Source organism: Thrips palmi, unplaced genomic scaffold, assembly GCF_012932325.1.
Source record: "Thrips palmi isolate BJ-2018 unplaced genomic scaffold, TpBJ-2018v1 HiC_scaffold_6, whole genome shotgun sequence".
Taxonomy (NCBI): Eukaryota; Metazoa; Arthropoda; class Insecta; order Thysanoptera; family Thripidae; genus Thrips; species Thrips palmi.
Genome location: NW_023144633.1, coordinates 261,696 through 279,386, shown reverse-complemented (window position 1 = coordinate 279,386; position 17,691 = coordinate 261,696). Strand labels below are relative to the sequence as shown.

The following is a 17,691-nucleotide window of genomic DNA, read 5'->3' as shown; positions in this document are numbered from 1 at the left end:
TGTGCAATGGACCGGAGCGGGTGGCTGCAGACTGCAGTAGTTGCCCTACGCACACAGCAGCGCGCCGTATGCACTGCGCGATGCAGAAGACTGAATCCGAGAGTCGTTTTCGTCGCTCCGTCTCTCTCGCACACATGGGGGCGTCCCGTGTAGTTGCGAGAGGGACAGAGCGACGAAGACGACTCTCGGAATCAGTCCGCAGAGCTGCAACAAAGTGCGCGCTGCGCATGTCATTTCGCGGGGTGTGTGTTCGAGTACCGCCCGGGGCGCGATTTTTTTTTCGACTTTTTTATTTCTTTCTGAGCTCAGGGACAGGGGCAACCCGACCGCGAGCGTGGTGGGTCGGGGAACGGTCGGAGAATCCTTTTCTTACTCGGGCTGGGTCTGGAGTGCAGCACGGGCAACTTGACCTCGTCGGAGGGGTTTGGGGTCCGCGACTGGCTCGGGCCTGTCGCCCGGAAGCGCCCGCCGCAGCCCGGCGTTGGTTGACTCAGTGCAGAGCCTGCCACGGCCTGCCACGGCCTGCCGATGCAGGGATGTTCTGTCGAGTTTTGCATGCGTTAGCAGCCTCCCGTGGCGGGGCGGGGTGGGTGGGGAACAAGGCCGGCGGATGCAGCCTAGCACATGTGTTTGCATCGCAAATGGGCCCGCCACGCCCCGCCTCACTCCGCCCTACCCCGCCATGATTTCTGAAGGCTGCCGCCGCGGAGTAAGAAGGACCCAGCTCAATTGGACACCTTGGCTAACCTGAGCTTGGATTTCTTCAACAGCTAGTGAAGTCCTCGGCGGGATTTTCCTTTTGGGAAGCCGTCGTGCCTCCTGGCCTGCTCCTCCGCGCCCCGGGCCCCCTTCGCTTCCCCCTGACCCACGCAGGTCCGAGGGCAGCCCGGCCACCCGGCCACCCAGCACCGAAAGGGGGGCGGAGCGAGTTTACAAATTTACCCACTCGCCGCGCCGCTCTGCTGTCCGGAAAAGAACAAAGTAGATCCAACGGGACGCGGGGGAGGGGAGGTGAACAGGAAGAGAGGGGAGGGACGAGCGAGGATGGCCGCGCGCGGCAACACGGCGGTCACTCAAAAGCCCATTTAGCTACACGGCTGCGAGGATTCTTCCCCGCCCCCTTCTAGCAAGGCCTGGGCTACTCGCAGGTCAATGTGATTGATGACTGCATCACACACACACACACACAGAGAGAGAGAACGGCCGGCTTGGGCGTACGTACGACACAGTAGCACTCGCGCTGCTCGAGTTGAGATGGAAATCACGTCGTGGTTGCCGCTCCCCCCCTCTCCCCCCCCCCCCCTCTCTCTCTCTCTCTCTTTGCCCTGGACTCCTAGACTCACACAAAGGCGCCGTGCCGTCCGAACCCCGTCCGCCGCTGCTGCTGCTGGCCCGGTTTCTCAATGCCCAGTGTTTTCACTTCCGTCGAATTTCCTATTTTCAGACGCCACTTCGCCCAAGCATCTAAAGAAACAGAGTAAAAGTTGCCATAATAAACTGCTCAAATTTGGCCATTTTTTTTCTTAAATATCGGAACCGTGCAAAAAAAAAAAAAAAAAAAAAAAACCTGACGTTGTGCTCCAAGGCTTGAGCTGAGTGGTCGTCTACAACTCTGGTTGGTTGTCGCTCTGCCTGCCTCGCCGCAGCGCTGGGGCCACTACTCTTCCTCGAAGCCCGCAATGGGACTGCTGCACCTGCTGCAAGGGGCCAGGGGCGGAACTTACCCGTTGTGTGAGGGGGGTATCTTGTTGTTGTTGTTGTTGTCGTGGAGCCGGAACAAAGAGCCGGCCGCGTCCTTATCCTCGTGTCGGGCGTATCCATCACGGGGACGTCACCCGTCGTCGTCGTCGCCACCGAGAGCAGCAAGCTGTTGTTGTGCGTAATCTGCCTCTCCGTGCACACAATATCGCACCGCCGCCTTCGCGCCCTTCGGGCCGCCGCCGGGGCCTTTCGGGGACTTTATTAGGCAGGCGGGCACTCGCAGAAGGCGGTGAGTCTTCGACAGGCGGCGCACAGTGGGTCCACCGTGCGGCGGACTGCTGGCAGTTTCCACAAGGCGCTGCCGCGACTCCACGTCGTGACTCCCCTCCCCCTCCTCCACGGATAAACAACATGCAAGGCCGTTTAACTCGGCGCCCGCCTCAAAGGTGTAATACATACAGTCGTAAATAAAATGATGCATTATTCACGACCGAAGGACGAAGAATGCGCAAGTTTCTTGCCCTTGTAGACACACTCCGGGAGGAAGTCACGATACCTCGCCCCGCCCCGCCCGCTCACGTGGCCCAGTCGAACTGGAGCATGCAAGTTTATCACTTCCGCAAGAAAAGGATCGCGCACCGCGAGGCACCGCGCCTCCGGGCCAAAGTTTACGCAGGGAGTTTGCTCTGTTACACCAGAAGGCATCGGCATTTGTCTTGGGCCGAACTGCGGCTCTGTGTCGGCGCTGCGAGACGAGCCGCCGACCCGGCCCAGTCAAACGGGGCGGCAAGCGGCGACTTCAGCAGTAGGCACCGGTAGCGCAATCGGTAACGCATTCGGCTCGTAACCCGAAGAGCGCGGGTTCGAATCTCACCTCGTCAACCGCACGTTTCTCGGGGAGAGTAACGTTGACCGGCGTTTAGTAGTCAAACTAGTCACTGCGTCCGGCCAGCCAGGCCACGGAATTCAATGTGGGGGCTCTGAACTGATTTGTCCCTGGCCAGCCATGCTCCTGGGACGTGGGGAGTGCACCCTCGAAATGCATTCAGCCACACCACGTGCGCCTGCGTGCCTGCCGCCGATTCAGGTGGGGCTACAGTTGTGTTTACTTGGCCTCGCTTTCAACGGTGTGTGTGTGTTGGGTACACGTGCACGAGGCCCCCTCCCCTCCCAGGCTCTGTATCAATGAATAAACAAGCGAGTATCGGAGTAAAGTGGAATGCGGCGCGCGGTCGTGTCGCATTTTCCCAATCAAGTGAGCATTTACTATTTTTCCGATTTCCGTTTGTTGTCTCGGTCTGTCATAGTACACTGAGTAGGTACACAGCGAACGAGAGAAAGCAGCCAAACGGGACGCGAACCGAGCGTGTGACCCCACTACTGGATTCGTCGTTCGGAGAGCAATCCATTGGTGGGGTCACACGTTCGGTTCGAGTCCCGTTTAGCGACTCTGGAGCTCAAAACGCGTCCAGGATTTTACCGCCGCATCCACCGGTCCACTGGCCCACTGTAGGCCGTCGCCCGGTCACGGCTTCCTCGTTTCTGTCGCTCTACTTTGATCGTTTCGGGGACGTTCTGCTCCGAGGCAACTTTCCGCGGCCAGGCAGGGCAGCGCGTCCCGCAGTCGCCTCCATGGAGGCCCTCCAGGGCGTCGGTCGGGGCGTCAGGGTCCGGTCGGCCGCCGGTCGGCCGCGCCGCCAACTCGTCGACAACTTCTAATTCCGGTCTTCCGGCCCCACGGTCTGCAGCCGGACCAAACGGCATCGATTAGCGCGTGGGCAGCACTGTGAGTGAGTGTGTGTGTGTGTGTGTGTGTGTGTGTGTGTGTGTGTGTGTGTGTGTGTGTGTGTGTGTTCATAGGCGTAGGTGGGTTTGTGCGTGCGGCAGCTGGGGTGTTTGCGTGTTTTCGCAGTAATTGTGTAGACAGGCCACGTAAAAACAAGAAAAAAGAACTGAGTGCAACAGCCACTCCCCGTGACGCAAGGCCGCTTCACTTCGATCCGTTTCGTCGCTTTTTATGCCATTTGCGGACAGCCAGAGCCCGTTCGAAATGTCAAAACCGACGTGGCAGGCAGTCAGCAGCGCGGGCGTTGGGGATTCTGAATCATTCCGACGGAGTTGATGCACTGTTTGGGCATGATTTGGCTTGGCACCGCTTTGGTCGGTCTGACGTCGACCGACCCCATTAAGGCCACGGCACTCTGCAACTTTAAGTCTGTCAGTCGGTCTAGACGGCTCTCCGAACAGTCATGCACTGCCATGGTTTCCTCGCTATCCTAGCATTGAAACCGACGCGCGTGTGGCTTCCAGGCGCACAGTGGGCCAGAATTAAGACCGGTGGAGCGGCCAGGCACGTAGGCAAACCGAGCTGGGCAAAGCAGTTGCCTTACCGTCCCGCAGCCAACACTGACTCCAATCAACCGTATTTGAAGTGCGCGGCCCTGGATGTCCCCCACCCCTCAAATTACTCCGCTCTCCAATCATTCCTCGTCTGTACACTGCCATAAAACATGCATAGCTCATTAACAGAAGGCATTCTCTGCGGGAATACTACAGCATGTTCGAGGACAACCGGCGGCCTAGCTAACGCAGCTCCAACGTTCCAGCGAGTGAAAGTCGAAAAAGGGCTAAAACCAAGCCTTCCATTCATTTGAAAAATTCAATTAAAAATGGCGGGAGTAGAGACTTAACCACAAGTCAATTTCTTTTTAAAAAAAAAAAATTTTGGACTGAGCAAACCAACTTAATTTTGGCACCTCGCCCAAATGGTCCCGACAGTGCACAAAGCAAGGCGTTGAATGAGGATGAATGCGCCGTCGTCTTGTGACGAAACTTTCTCGCGGAAACAAGAAGAGCAACAAGAACAGCAGCAAGAGCAACAAGGACAGCGATAAATCATACTCCTCGTATGCCTCATACGCATTACCGCCGTACTGTCGCCGCTCCATACATCTCAATGAAAAACGCGGCCGAGTCTCGTGCGCCCTACACTTGTTGTGTGTGCACGCGCCACTTGGGCGCAAAAAAATACGAGAGCAACAAGAGCATAAAATAATAAGTTGTGGCTGTTGCCGCGTGCTTTTCCGGCCGTCCAGATTTCGTTGACACTTGTTTTACTTTCCGGAGCTCGAGATCTTGTTGTTGTTGTTGTTGTGGCGGAGTAGTGCCACCTTGTCAGTCATTGCGACGGTAAAGAGGCACTTAGTTTCTGACGGTGTAGGGGATTGCGGGTCCGGTACCGCCGCTGCAGTGGCGTGGCACGCCACGTTGACGCACCTACTCCGGCCACTCATCACGAACCCACGCAGTGGAAGGCCAGAGGGGCGGGAAGGGAGGGGAGGGGAAAGAAGAAGAAGAGGAGGGGAGGGGGAAAGAAGGAAAGGAGGGGAGGGGGACGACGGCGCGGACTCAAAGAGCGGCAGACTGAAACGCCAAGATTCACGCTCTCTTTCCCGCACGGGCCGTGTGTTCCCGAGGGTCCGAGACGTCCAGGCCGGCCCAGCCGGGGGAGGCAAGTGGAGGGGGGGGGAGGCTGTCCGTCGGCTGCGACGTGACAAACTGGGACGGGCGGCCGTTACGTGCCAACAGGGCCAAGAGGCCCTCGCCGTCCCTTCGTCCCCGTTGGTTGCTCCCCGTCCTCCTCATCGTCATCGTCGTTCTGTCCCCTCCCCGGCCGTCCGTCCGCCGGGGTGCGGCGCTCCAACTCTTTAAGTGAATTGGCTTGCGGCGCGCCATACGTGGCGCGGGGCGGGGCGGGGCGGCCGCCCCCGGGGGTGGTCCGGTCCAGGGCGTGCCGAGGCCGTGCGTGAGCGTGTCCGAAATAATGCACGGCCGGTTGAATATTCGCGGCGCCTCGCGTCTCTGGCGATGCGGCTCGGTTCCTCCCGCTAACCCAGTGACCGCCACGCGGCACGCCCCAGGGGCTGGGTCTGTGGGACGCACAGTGGACCAGAAGACCAGTGGAGGCGGCCAGCACTCTAGACGCGTTTTGAGCTCCAGAGTCGCTAAGTGGGACTCGAACCGAACGCGTGACCCCACCAATGGATTCCTCGCTTGGAGAGCTATCCGTTGGTGGGGTCACACGTTCGGTTCGAGTCCCATTTAGCGACTCTGGAGCTCAAAACCCGTCTAGGATTTCGACCGCCTCGACCGGCCTTCTGGCCCACTGTGGGTAGCCAGTTCGCGGACGACCGCGACACCTCATCAACGTTGTATGCGGGTCTTCGCCGAGGGCCTCGGCGAGGTCCTGGTGGCCTCAGGGATGCGCTCGCTGTTCGGGGGCCTCGATCAAATAACTGATCCCCTCGCAGTGGAGCGGGCGGGCTGGCGGTTCCCTGGCGGCCCCCGCAGGACTCGGCAGGACTCGCTCCGACCGCGCGGCAGACTTTACATAAGACTCGATCGCCGCGCCCCTCTTAAAGCGCTTACAGGGAAAGCTTTTCCCGCACTCGAAAACACTCATTTTAAAGGCGCTGGGAGCGCTGGAAGCGGGCCGGAGTCGGCCGGAGTCAAACCGCGGCGCCAAAGTAGCGGATCCGGAAGCCTGGGGCTGCCTGGGGCCAGGGAAGGGCGGCCGCAGGGCCACCGGAAAAACAATGCAAATGCCGCCCTCCCAATCAGTTTCCTTCCATTTTCTACTTCCTTTTCCCTCGTTTTTCTTTCTTTTTTTCTTCTTTTTTCCATTTTTGTAAAAAAAATTTGTTGCACTCTTACCCTTTGCGCGCACTTTTCGCACCGCCACATTGTAACGTGTTGTTGTTTGTTGCAGGGTCCCGCGGTGCAGACGCCCCCTACCCCGTGATCGTGCTGGTGCACGGCGAGTCGTACGAGTGGAACGCGGGCTCCCCGTACGACGGCGCGGTGCTCGCGTCCTGGGGCCACGTCATCGTCGTCACCTTCAACTACCGGCTCGGCATCCTAGGTCAGTGCGGTCACTGCCCTGTGTACCTTCAACAATGGGCATGAGGACTTCAGGCCTGCCATGGGAAATCTTAACCAGTGATGAAACAAGAACTAGCTGTGTGCGGGCGTTGAACCCGGGCCAGCTCCGAGGAATCCCAGTGCAGCCGGCACAGTCTTTTGACTCCCCGGGGTGGTCGGCTGAAATTCCGGCACCGCTAAAGCACGCCAGTGCGGGATTTGTGCGAGCGCCAGAGAGTTGTGCGCTGCAGTGGAGCCGAAATGCAGCACTCAGCAGTGGGGGCCGCCGAGGCCTGGCGGCCTGGCCAGTGTGCCGCCGGGCCTGGCCACCGCCTCGGCCACGCGGCCACGGCCCTGGATCGGGGCCATTTATTGTTTTGGCGCCAAGTTGGCTCGTCCGGCTGCACGGCTACACTCGGATGTTAATTACTTAAAACAAGTTCGCAGTAATTAGTTCCATTTTCAAGTTGGCCGAGCGCGCTGCCGGCCGCGCCGCCGCCGCGACCGTCTCCATACTCGCCCGATAATATTCATTTCGCGCGCCGGGCCGCGGCGGCAACCAAAAAAGTAGAAAGAGAAAAAAAAGCACGGAAATGTATAATTGGACAGAGATGGATTGCGTTTCGAAATAAGCCCGGTGTAATGCAATTTTGGGTCGGGGCCGCGTCGCGGGTCCCTGTGTGCCTTGCTGTGCCCGGATTGCAGCGCGTCATCCATTTTGCACACTTTTTTGTTTATTTTTGAGTGGGCGGGGCGGGGTGGGGCAGGGCGGGGCGAGGCGAGGCGGGGCGGCTAGCACACTGGGTGCGCGTCGCTTTGACCTCATCCCGGCCCCTGCGCCGCTCGACCTTAATTCCTGTGTCGCTCTCCTTGGCAAAAAAAAAAGGGAAGAAGATGGCGAGAAAATAAAGTAAACGAAGACGAGGCGCGAACTTACTCATTTCTCATCTTCTCCTTGCTGCTGCTGTGCACTACAGTGTCGACTTACTTCTTTTGTTTGTCGGAATGCTTAGCTTAATGAAACTGGCCCGCCTCGCCCCTCCCCTCCCAACCCAACCCGGCTGCACTTATTTTTGGAGTCGCGGTGTCTGGGACACCGTTCAGTCCGTTTGGATGACCCGTTTGCGAGCCCATGCCCCGAGGCGACACTTTCACTCCGCGTGTGTCCGCCTAATCTCACTTTCCTCTGCTGACGTCATAGAGGTTATGACCCGCAGGGCCTCCGCGTCCGGGTCGCAAAGCAAATTACTCCGGGACACTGTGCTGGACCGAGGAGTCGAAATTCGCCATCGCGAGACCGCCAGCCAGTGTAGGAGCGCGCTGCTGGAGCCGCTGGAGACGGCGGCCCGAAGGCCCGACAAGGTGGAAGGTGGACAGAAAAAACATTTTAAAAGGCGAGCCGCGCGACCTCGGCGAAGAAATGGAGCGAGTCGAGCCAATCTCGGTCGGACTTTACTTTGCCGGTTTACGCTTTACAGCCCAAATATTGTTACAGTGGCGCCGCAGCGCGCAGGAGCCGCCGCATTGATTGGCCCGCCGTGTCAAGGCTGTTATTTCGGGGGACGCACAGTGGGCCAGAAGACCAGACCGGTGGAGGCAAGAGCAGTTGTCGACCGAAGCCGAAGAGACGAAATCCCGGAACAAACAGCATACGTGCTCTCAGAGCATCCTCGCCAACCACGGCGCCGCGCCGTGGGGATAATAATATAGACTCCCGAAATCTCGAATTTCGTTAGGCCGCTCATTTCCACGTACCCCCTCCCCCCCTCCTTTCCCGTCTCCCTCGCGAACACCACCAGCAGCGCCATACTCCGCTAAAACGGAAACTTTTGCCGAGCATAAACTGTATACCCGCCGCCGCCCCGCACTGCTCCCTCCCACTTGCTGCAACTTTCACTGGCCACGCACTGACGGGGCGGGGCGGGGCGGGGCGGGGCGGGGCGGGGCGGGGCGGGGCGAGGTGAGGCGGGGCGGGGCGGATAATAATGTGTCTGGCAAAATGGAGAGTGGCGATTCGCGGGCGGGTCAGCGTTGCCAACTTTATAGGATGCCTGCGGTAATGACGCGGGGGTAATGTGCGAGGAATTGAGGAGGGAGCATCGGGAGGATGAATCCACGCCGCGATTTGAAAGCGCGCTCCCGGGCTATCCGCTTATTCGTCCGCGTGCCAAATCCCCGCGCACTCGTGTCGCGCGCTAAGAATGGCCGCCGTTCTTTTATTTATCGTCGTTTGACAGTGGTGTCTCGTTCGCTCTCTCTCTGTTTGTGTGTGTGTGTGTGTGTGTGTGTGTGTAAGTGTCTGGGTGTATGAGTGTGTGTGACTGTTAGTGTTTGTCCACAGCAACGACACTGCAAAATGCAAAGTGTCCTCGCTTAAGTGTGGACTGAACTGTGCTTCCATGCTCCAAAGTGGGAACCAAGCTGATCTGGGATGCCATACCTTGAAGCATGAACTTAGTACACTCATTCATTTGAAGTGTATTTTTTTAAAAATTCGCAGTGACTTTGCGTTAATCCGCTGATGGCGTGTTGCAGGCTTCCTGCGGACGAGGCTGGGCAGCACGGACCTGGACTACGGCACGGGCGACATCCTCACGCTGCTCAAGTGGGTGCAGGACAACGCGTCGGCCTTCGGCGGCGACCCCAAGCGCGTCACACTGCTGGGCCACGACACTGGCGCGGCGCTCGCCAGCATCCTGCTGCTCAGCCCACTGTCAAGAGGTGGGTAGCGCCGCTTGCGTCGTCCCGCAGTCTCACAGTGGGTCAGAAGACCGGCGCCGGCGGCCGAAACTCTAGACGCGTTTTGAGCTCCAGAGTCGCTTAGCGGGACTCGAACCGAGCGTGTGACCCCACCAATGGATTGCTCTCTGAACGAGGAGTCCATTGGTGGGGGCGCACGTTCGCTTCGACTTTTGTTTAGCTACTCTGGAGCTCTAAACGCGTCTGGGTTTTTGACCGCCTCCACCGGTCTTCTGGCCCACTGTGAGTCTATCGCGTCTACCACGTCTATCGGCCATGGGGCGTGGCGTGGCCGGCTCATTTGCATAACGGCTCCGTATTTCAATCCGACGGGCCAGACACGTTCCTGATGAAATTACCGTGGCAGGCCGGCGGACGCAGCAGAAGCAGCGGCAGTGGCGCTGCGGGGGTCGGAGTTGTTAGTACCTCTCCAGCCATTTCACAAGTACAGCAACGATGAACAAGTTTTGATCTATGGCGCCATGTCTCCTTCCTCCCTCGTCTCTCTCTCTCTCTCTCTCTCTCTCTCTCTCTCTCTCTCTCTCTCTCTCTCTCTCTCTCTCTCTCTCTCTCTCTCTCTCTCTCCGTCTTTTATGTCTCCCACCCCGCCTCACACAGGGATTCCCGGGATTCCCGCTCTTGTCTCCATATGTTCCTCTCTCTCTCTCGCTCTTCCGGCCGCGATGAGAGAAACTTCACGCGGACGGAAACAAACAAGGGCAGGGTTGCCAACCCCGCGCGGTGGCCGCCGTCCCCGATCGGCCGTCGGCCGAGACGTCGTGCCAACTTACGAAAAAACAAGGTGTGTCGCTAACTCCGGGATGCATTACCACTGATGAGCGTGTGGTGTCGAAGAGGCCGATTTAAATTCGAAAGTAAAGTTGGCTTGACGCGTGAATCGCGGACCGAGACGGGGGCGCGAAAGACTGGACGGCTCCGCGGCTAGCGCCTGCGAACTCAAGGGTAGACTAGCCCGCCGCTCAGGCGCGCGCGGCCGAGCCGTACAGTGCCTACCTCGCAGGCGCCAGCTTGGAGCAGCGCAGCACAGTGGGCCAGAAGACCGGCGCAGGCGGCCAAGACTCTGAACGCGTTTTAAAGCTCCAGAGTCGCTGAGCAGGACTCGAACCGGACGTGTGACCCCACCAATGGATTCCTCGTTCGGAGAGCAGTCCATTGGTGGGGTCACACGTTCGGTTCGAGTGCCATTTAGCGACTCTGGAGCTCAAAACGCGTCCGGGGTTTTGACCGCCTGCACCGGTCTTCTGGCCCACTGTGCAGCCCCGCGGTGCGCCGCCCGTTAAGCTGAATGGTCGGGGCGATGGACGCGCCGCGTGCCGTATGGCGGCGGATCCGCTGCCTTCTTATCGCCGCTTTAACAACTCTCGCTCCGTTGCCCCCCCCCCTTTCCCCCTCCCCGATACACGGCACCGCTCTAAATCAGGGATTTCACGGCCAATCCGCCGCGAGGGCCGAACGCCGGCGGCAGCGGCGGCAGCGCGCGGAGCAAGACGTCGAGGCCGTCGCGCTGCTGGATGGAGCTCTCGGCTGTTTGCGCGGCTCGTGCCATTCAGTCGCGCTCCTCGACGGCGTCCTGGCGGGCCGCGGACGACGGCGTGGTGGGGTGGCCGTCGCGGCCGCGGGGTGCGGGCCGCGCGCACGCCGGCCGGTTGGTCCGTCGGGCTGATGGGCAAAGTTTGAAGCCGGCGCCGCGTCTCTTTGCCCTTAGAATCGATTGGCGGGGCGGGGCGGAGCGCGGCCCTTGAAATAAGGGAAAGAGTGGCCCGTGTGTTTTGCATTGGAAATATGCAATAGGTGAAGGCGCGGCGGGGCGGGGTGGCCGAGGCGGGGCGGGGCGGTACGCCTCCCCTTGCTGCTTGATTGTCGAGGGAAGGGGGGCAGTGGAAAGGGGGGAGGAGGGGGAGGGGGAATCGGCGCGACAAAAACTTTCCTCATTCCGTCAAGATGGCCCTCTCCGCCGCGGCCGTCTTTGTGTGTTAATTCTATTTGTCTTTTCTTCCACCGGTCATTTCCCGGGAAATAATTAGCAGGGCGCTCCGGACACTCCGTCTCTGTCGCACCCCTACGGGACGCCCCGCGCGTGCGAGAGAGAGGGAGAGAGAGGCACCGCGACGCCACCGCGTTCGGAGGCAGCCAGGCTGCCGGCATTCCGATTCCTCCTCCCCCCCCCTAACGCACGCCCTCGCGGTACACTGCCAAAAGCGCCGAAAGCCAAACACGCCGTCGGACTCCATCGCCCAATCTAAAACAAACCACTTGCATTTTCGCGGTCTTCATTTACGAGCGAGACGGAACTCATCTCTCGCTCTGTTGTTCCCCCCCCCCCTCCCTATTTTCATGCCGCTTTCATTTCATCAATTTATTTATCAGTATTATTGCATTATTTTCTCTTTCCTGCGTCGGTGAGCCGCGCGACGTTTCTGACTTTTTCATCCACGGGTGTGTAATAAGGGGGGAAGGAGGACCCGGGCAAGAAGTTGGGGAGGAGAAGGCGTGTGCGCGTGCGTGCGTGCGTGCTGTGTGTGTGTGTGTGTGTGTGTGTGTGTGTGTGTGTGTGTGTGTGCGTGACTTCACGGTCCAGCAGACCGGGCAAGCGACGCATCCCTGGGGAGAATGGTATTATTGGTGTGTGTGTGTGTGTTTGTGTTTGTGTGTGTGTGTGTGTGTGTGACGCCACCAGCGATTGGACAGCGTAGTAGCACCGAACCCGCGGCCCCCAATAAGGAGTACACGGCGGTGCTCGGAGCGCAACAGTAGATATTTCACTTTTTATAGTACGCAGTTATGAGCGCGGGGCCCGAAGTGATTTCGGTGTACGGCACGGTAGATTGCGTCTGCGCTGCTCGGAAACAACAACAACAACACAAAAATCACTCGGAAAAAGGGTGGCCGAAAAAAAAAGTTTTGTTTGCGTAAATGCAAAGGGGTCGGTGGAAGGGAGGGGGGAATGATGAATCGAAAAGGACATTATTACCGTCGACAGAGTACGAGACGTGAGTACGCAAACGTGTAACACGAGAAGCAAGTGGCCGTTGTTTTTCTTTTATGCCGGATGCATACGTCGCCCCACCACGCCCCGCCCCGCCCCGCCCCGCCACGTGCGGAGAGGGGCGCTCTTTTGCCGTTATGATTGCACGCCAGCTGTGGCCACGCATCGTGTCACACCGTGTACTCTGTCGCAAAAATGGCGAAATGGAAATGGAGCACGGTTTCGTTTTTCTCTCTCTTTCCTCCTGTTTCGCTCGCCCCCCCCTCTCTCTCTCTCCACTCTCGTCACGCCGACGACACGCAGGCTGTCGACGTCCTGTCTCAAATTCGCAGCAGGTCTTAGCGTGCCTTATTGCGAGTGTTTTGGATTGTTGGGATGAAACCTCTCTGTCCCTCTCTGTCTGCAGGGCTGTTCCACCACGTGGTGCTCATGTCGGGCTCGGTGCTGAGCCCCTGGGCGACGGTGCAGACGCCGTGGGACCTCCGCGGCGCCGTCTCGCACCAGCTGGGCTGCCACGTCTCGGCGCCCGGTGACCAGGACCTGGCGCCGTGTCTGCGGCGCCTTCCACTGGAGGCGCTGTTGTCCGTCTCCGTGGAGCCACCCAGGTCAGCAGGGACCCGCAGCGACCCGCAGGCCAGAAGACCGGTGGAGGCGGTCCAAATCCCGGACGTGTTTTGAGCTCCAGGGCCGCGAAATGGGACTCGAACCGAACGTGTGACCCCACCAACGGGTTGCTCTCCGAACGAGGAATCCATTGGTGGGGTCACACGTTCGGTTAGAGTCCTGTTTAGCGACTCTGGAGCTCAAAACGCGTCTAGAGTTTTAGCCCCCTGCACCGGTCACCTGGCCCACGCAACACTGAAATGAACCAGGTTTCAGTCGGCTTGACCAGGGCCAAAAATTTCGACAGTCTTCCAAAAAAAAGGCATTAACTGAATTGCGTCCTCTTCTTGCCCAGGTTCCTACCTCGCTTCGGCCCGTCCATCCCGTTCCCGGGGCTGGACCCCGTGCGGGTGGCGCTGGAAAAAGCCAACGACCCGTTCGTGCGATGCCCCCTGCTGGTGGGGGGCTCACACCACCGAGTCTTATGACGACTTCAACAACCAGGACATCCAGTACGGCTTCGAGGCAAGTCTCATTCCAGCCCTCCAAAAAGCCGTTTCTTGAACCCAGGAAATTGCCTTGCAATAATAAGTGACTTTAATTTACTTGAAAACTTGCAAGTAAATTCGCTTGACGCAAGTTTATTATCTTGGTTCAAAAAAGGTCTTTCTTGGTTGTACACTGTCTCTCCAGCCAGCCCTCCGTCTGCCCAATCAGTATAGTCTCCGCAGTGTCTCAGCCGCCCGGATGACACGTGACTCCCTGGAGTCCAGCCACCCCGATTCCGTCTCGTTCCGTCGCCACTCGCTCGGTTTCCGCCGCCAAATTGCCGTGATGAGGCTCTGGCCGTCTCGTCTCGCTCGCACTGCTTTTTTTGCCGCTCCCCGCGATCCCTTTGTTGTGGAGTGGGCCTCTGGCTGGCGCCGCTGGAGCCGCTGGCACGCCGAGAAATATTACCCACCTGGCGGCGTGCTTTTCTCCTTATCGAAGCGGGCCTCAAATATTTCATCTTCGGCGCAGCCAGAGAGCTTTCGACAAAGGTTCCGACGCGGGGGGAGCTAATGGCCCGTAAGATTTGCCCTTTCCAATCTCGGCAGAAGAAGCGCTCGCGACCTTGCCGCGCGGCCTTGCTCGCGGTAATCGCCGCATCCCGGCGGGGGTCGCTTTGTCGCGTCGCCGATTTAGAAACGGTCATAAAAATGAATTGGGTACCGCGACGCCGCGACGCCGCCAAAACGGCCCGGCTTTGACCGCCACGGCTCGGCGACGTCCTAACGTCCTGACGCACTGTTGCAGGAGGAGCAGCGCAACCGGGTGCTGCGGACGTTTGTTCGCAACGCCTACGTGTTCCACCTCAACGAGATCTTCTCGACGGTGCGCAACGAGTACACGGACTGGGAGAAGCCGGTGGCGCACCCCATCAACCTGCGCGACAACACGCTGGAGGCGCTGTCGGACGGCCACACCGTGGCGCCGCTGGTGCTGCTGGCCCGCACGCACGCCCGCCGCGGCGGGCCCACCTACCTCTTCCACTTCGCGCACCAGACCCGGGACTCGCTGTACCCGCAGGTCAGAAACCAAATTTTATTTTTCGTAGTCTTCACGACCTAAATTTCAACTGAAACAAAAACACATGTTCGATTTTTCTTGGACTGTATTGATTATTTAAAAGCGTAGGACTGATTTTTGAAAAGTGTTGTACTGATTTTTTTTTAAAGTATCGTACTGTTTTTTTTTTAGTGTCGTACTGATTTTTTTAAAAGTATCGTCATGATTTTTGAAATGTGTCGTAAATTTTTAAAAAGCGAAGTGATTTTTTAAAAGTTCATAACTGATTTTACTAGATTGTAGTATACAAACGTGATAAGGGGGTAGTCCTGATTTATTTTTAGAGTGCACCACTGATGTCTCTCTCGGTCGGCAGCGGCTGGGCTCCGTCCGCGGCGAGGGCCTGCCCTACCTGCTGGGACTGCCGCTGGTCGGCGGCGAGCCCCACTTCCCGCACAACTACTCGCGCCAGGACGTGGCCGTCGCCGAGGCCACCATCAACTACATCTGCAACTTCGCCAAGACCGGGTGAGTGACGTCACCGACGACGTGGCACCGCGTCGCCGAGCGTAGCGCAGCGAAGAGTCGCTCCATTCCGGGCCGCGTGTTCCTCGCCGAGCCTGCCGCTGCCTCCGACCCGGAAGGCGGCCTTTGAAGCCGCCCTCGAGGGGCGGGGCGGGGCGGGGCGGGGCGTGTGCTGACTTTACTGTCGATAACTCGAGCCAGCCAAGGCGTGGCGGGGCGGGGCGGGGCGGGGGGCGGGGCGGGGCGGGCGTATGCTGGCGCGCCTGCTGAGCTTGGCGGGCGCCTCACCGAGCCCCGCCGAGGGCTGCGGGGGACCCATAACCCCCCGCGCCCCCTCCCCCGCTATCCATTTCAGCACGTCCCTCGCGCAGCCACCGCCGCCCAGCCGGCAGGTGTAAAATTTCACAAGGAAACGGGAAGAATGCGCGTCTTCTGGCGGTGCGGCGCGTTCGAACTTGGCGTGCGGTCGCGGCACGGCGAGCCGCAGTGCAGGGCGCGGTGTCGGCAGTGTGTACGATATTCGGCGAGGCCGCGGCGCGCGGTTTCGCGAACGCAAGGCGGGGTCAGCGTTTCGGCAGCCCGGCCAGGGCCTAGCTGAGGGCGCGCTGCGCGGCGCTGTGTTTGTGGCCTCGTCAGGTGCGCGCGCCACTGATAAGGGCCACCGGCACACCTGGCCGCGCCACGCCTCGCAACGCCGCGCCACGCGCACCCTTTATGCCCGTCGACGCCGTGCTCGCCGCCCAGCGCCGCCCAGCAAGATTCCCACGAGCTCGGCCAGTAACGCGGCGGGCAAACAAGCCAGCAGGCCGAGCCCCGAGGGTGTCGCGCCGTCGCCGTCGCGCTCACCGGGTGTGTAAGAGAGACAGAGCGACGCGCACTTCTTCGAGTCACACGGCTGACGGACACTACGCGCGGCCGCCGGCCGCTGCCTGGCGTCTTGGGCGTCGTGCAGACGGCAAACGAAAAGCCGTATACCCTCGAAGGCCCTTCGAGACCTCCGTCGTCCTCCTGGAGGGCCTCGTCCTGGAGGGCCACCGCACCCGCCACGCCCCATGCAGGTGCAGCCCATCGCTACTGTCCGCAGCAGAATTTATGCCCTGGCCGCCCCGCCCCACTTCGCCACGCCCCCGACGAGTACCGTGTCATCTTTTCCGAAAGGCGACACTGCAGCCCGAGTGCGGCTCCATGAATCCGTCATCACTCTCCGTCCCCGACCCGCAGGCGCCCTGATCCGTCGTCCCGTCTCTCTCGCACCCGTGCGGCACGCCCCGTGAATGCGAGAGAGACGGCAGAGACGGACTGGGCCCGCAGAAGGGGCGTTGCGATTTGGCAGCCGAACTCCCGCGTGTCGCTTTCCTTCTCGGACTGGATGGAGATTCCAAGATGGATTAGCTAGCGCGGCATGACCGTCCGTGTGCTGTCCGTCTGTCTGTCCGTCCGTCTGTCAGCCTGTCTGTCTGTCCGTCTGTCTATCTGTCTGTCCGGCCGGCCGTTGGCGCATCCTGCTGGGATCCATTCTCACGTCCCGTCGTCGTCCCGGATCCCCTCGCCTTTGCCGCGCCGCGTCCTTGTTTTATTACGCCGGTATAAAACAGGTGCGGAGACAGACGCTGGCGTGGCGAGAGCGGCCAGGTCGGCGATGACCGGGCGGAACGGGGAGGGAAGGGGGTTCAGGAAGCGCAGACGCCGCCAAGCCCGCGCCCTTGCCCCCACCACCCCCACCTCCCCTCCCCTCTCCCCCCTCCCCCCGCACCTCGCCAACCCACCCCCAACTCACCCGCGCCTTCCCCACTCCCCCATGCAAATTCCAGGCAGGCCGATTCCGAACAGCGCTCTCGTCGCTCCGCCTCTCTCGCACCCCTATCACGGTCGCGCCCTGCGTATGAGAGCGAGCGAGACGGAGCGACGCGAAGCACCGCTTCGGAATCAGGTTGCTGAGATACGCGGGCGACGCAGCAGGCAGGGCCGGGCGGGGCCTGGCATGGGACACCTTGTTCGTCGTGTTCCGGGCGCGCTGCTCCGCTGCCTCGCCCGACGACAAGTAGTGCCCCAAGCTGGCGGGGTGGCTCGGAACGCCCGCCAGCGCGGCCCAGCTGCAAGGAGGAAGATAACCGGCGGGTGGTCAAGTGACGACGCGTTTTTCTCGTGTCAGAGTCACCGTCGCGTCAGCCGCCCGTAATGACAACCACTGCAGTTTGCAGACTTTGAGACTACAGATAGTTCGCAGTTTTACTTCGTTGGAGGATGCAAACACAACAAATTTTTGCAACGAAAAAAAAAATTCAAATTCCTAACAATTTTTCTTTTTTTAATTTTTTTGAGAGTGCAGTCACAGCGGAATATTAGCCGAACTTTTCGAGAGTTCCTTGTTGCGTGTCCCACCGGCCGCTTGCTTGCGAGGCCCGTGCTCGTTTCTGGAACAACGCGGCAGAGTTCGGCCGAGGCAGACCGGAGCGATATCTTGCGCTGGTCCGGGGAGCGTCACGCACGCACGCACACACACCTACATACGCACGCGCGCGCACACACACACACACACACACGCCGAGGCGCCCCCTTCGAACGGCTCGGCCGTTGCGCTCGCGGCGGAACGTTTTGCTCGCGCAGAATGCTTTCCATGTTTGCCGCACAAGCAAATTATGTTTTAT

The 17,691-nt window shown here is 59.8% G+C and overlaps 1 protein-coding gene across 1 annotated transcript in view; it reads left to right on the top strand.

Annotated features, from left to right (window-relative positions):
- LOC117651729 (neuroligin-3-like) overlaps nucleotides 1-17,691 on the top strand; it is a gene marked incomplete at both ends in the record, with an annotated part of 63,296 nt that overhangs the window by 16,260 nt on the left and 29,345 nt on the right. The window contains 7 exon segments of the mRNA XM_034396035.1: nucleotides 6,470-6,622; nucleotides 9,157-9,342; nucleotides 12,774-12,972; nucleotides 13,326-13,431; nucleotides 13,433-13,495; nucleotides 14,267-14,539; nucleotides 14,895-15,046. Of these exon segments, the coding sequence (XP_034251926.1) occupies nucleotides 6,470-6,622; nucleotides 9,157-9,342; nucleotides 12,774-12,972; nucleotides 13,326-13,431; nucleotides 13,433-13,495; nucleotides 14,267-14,539; nucleotides 14,895-15,046 (1,132 nt within the window).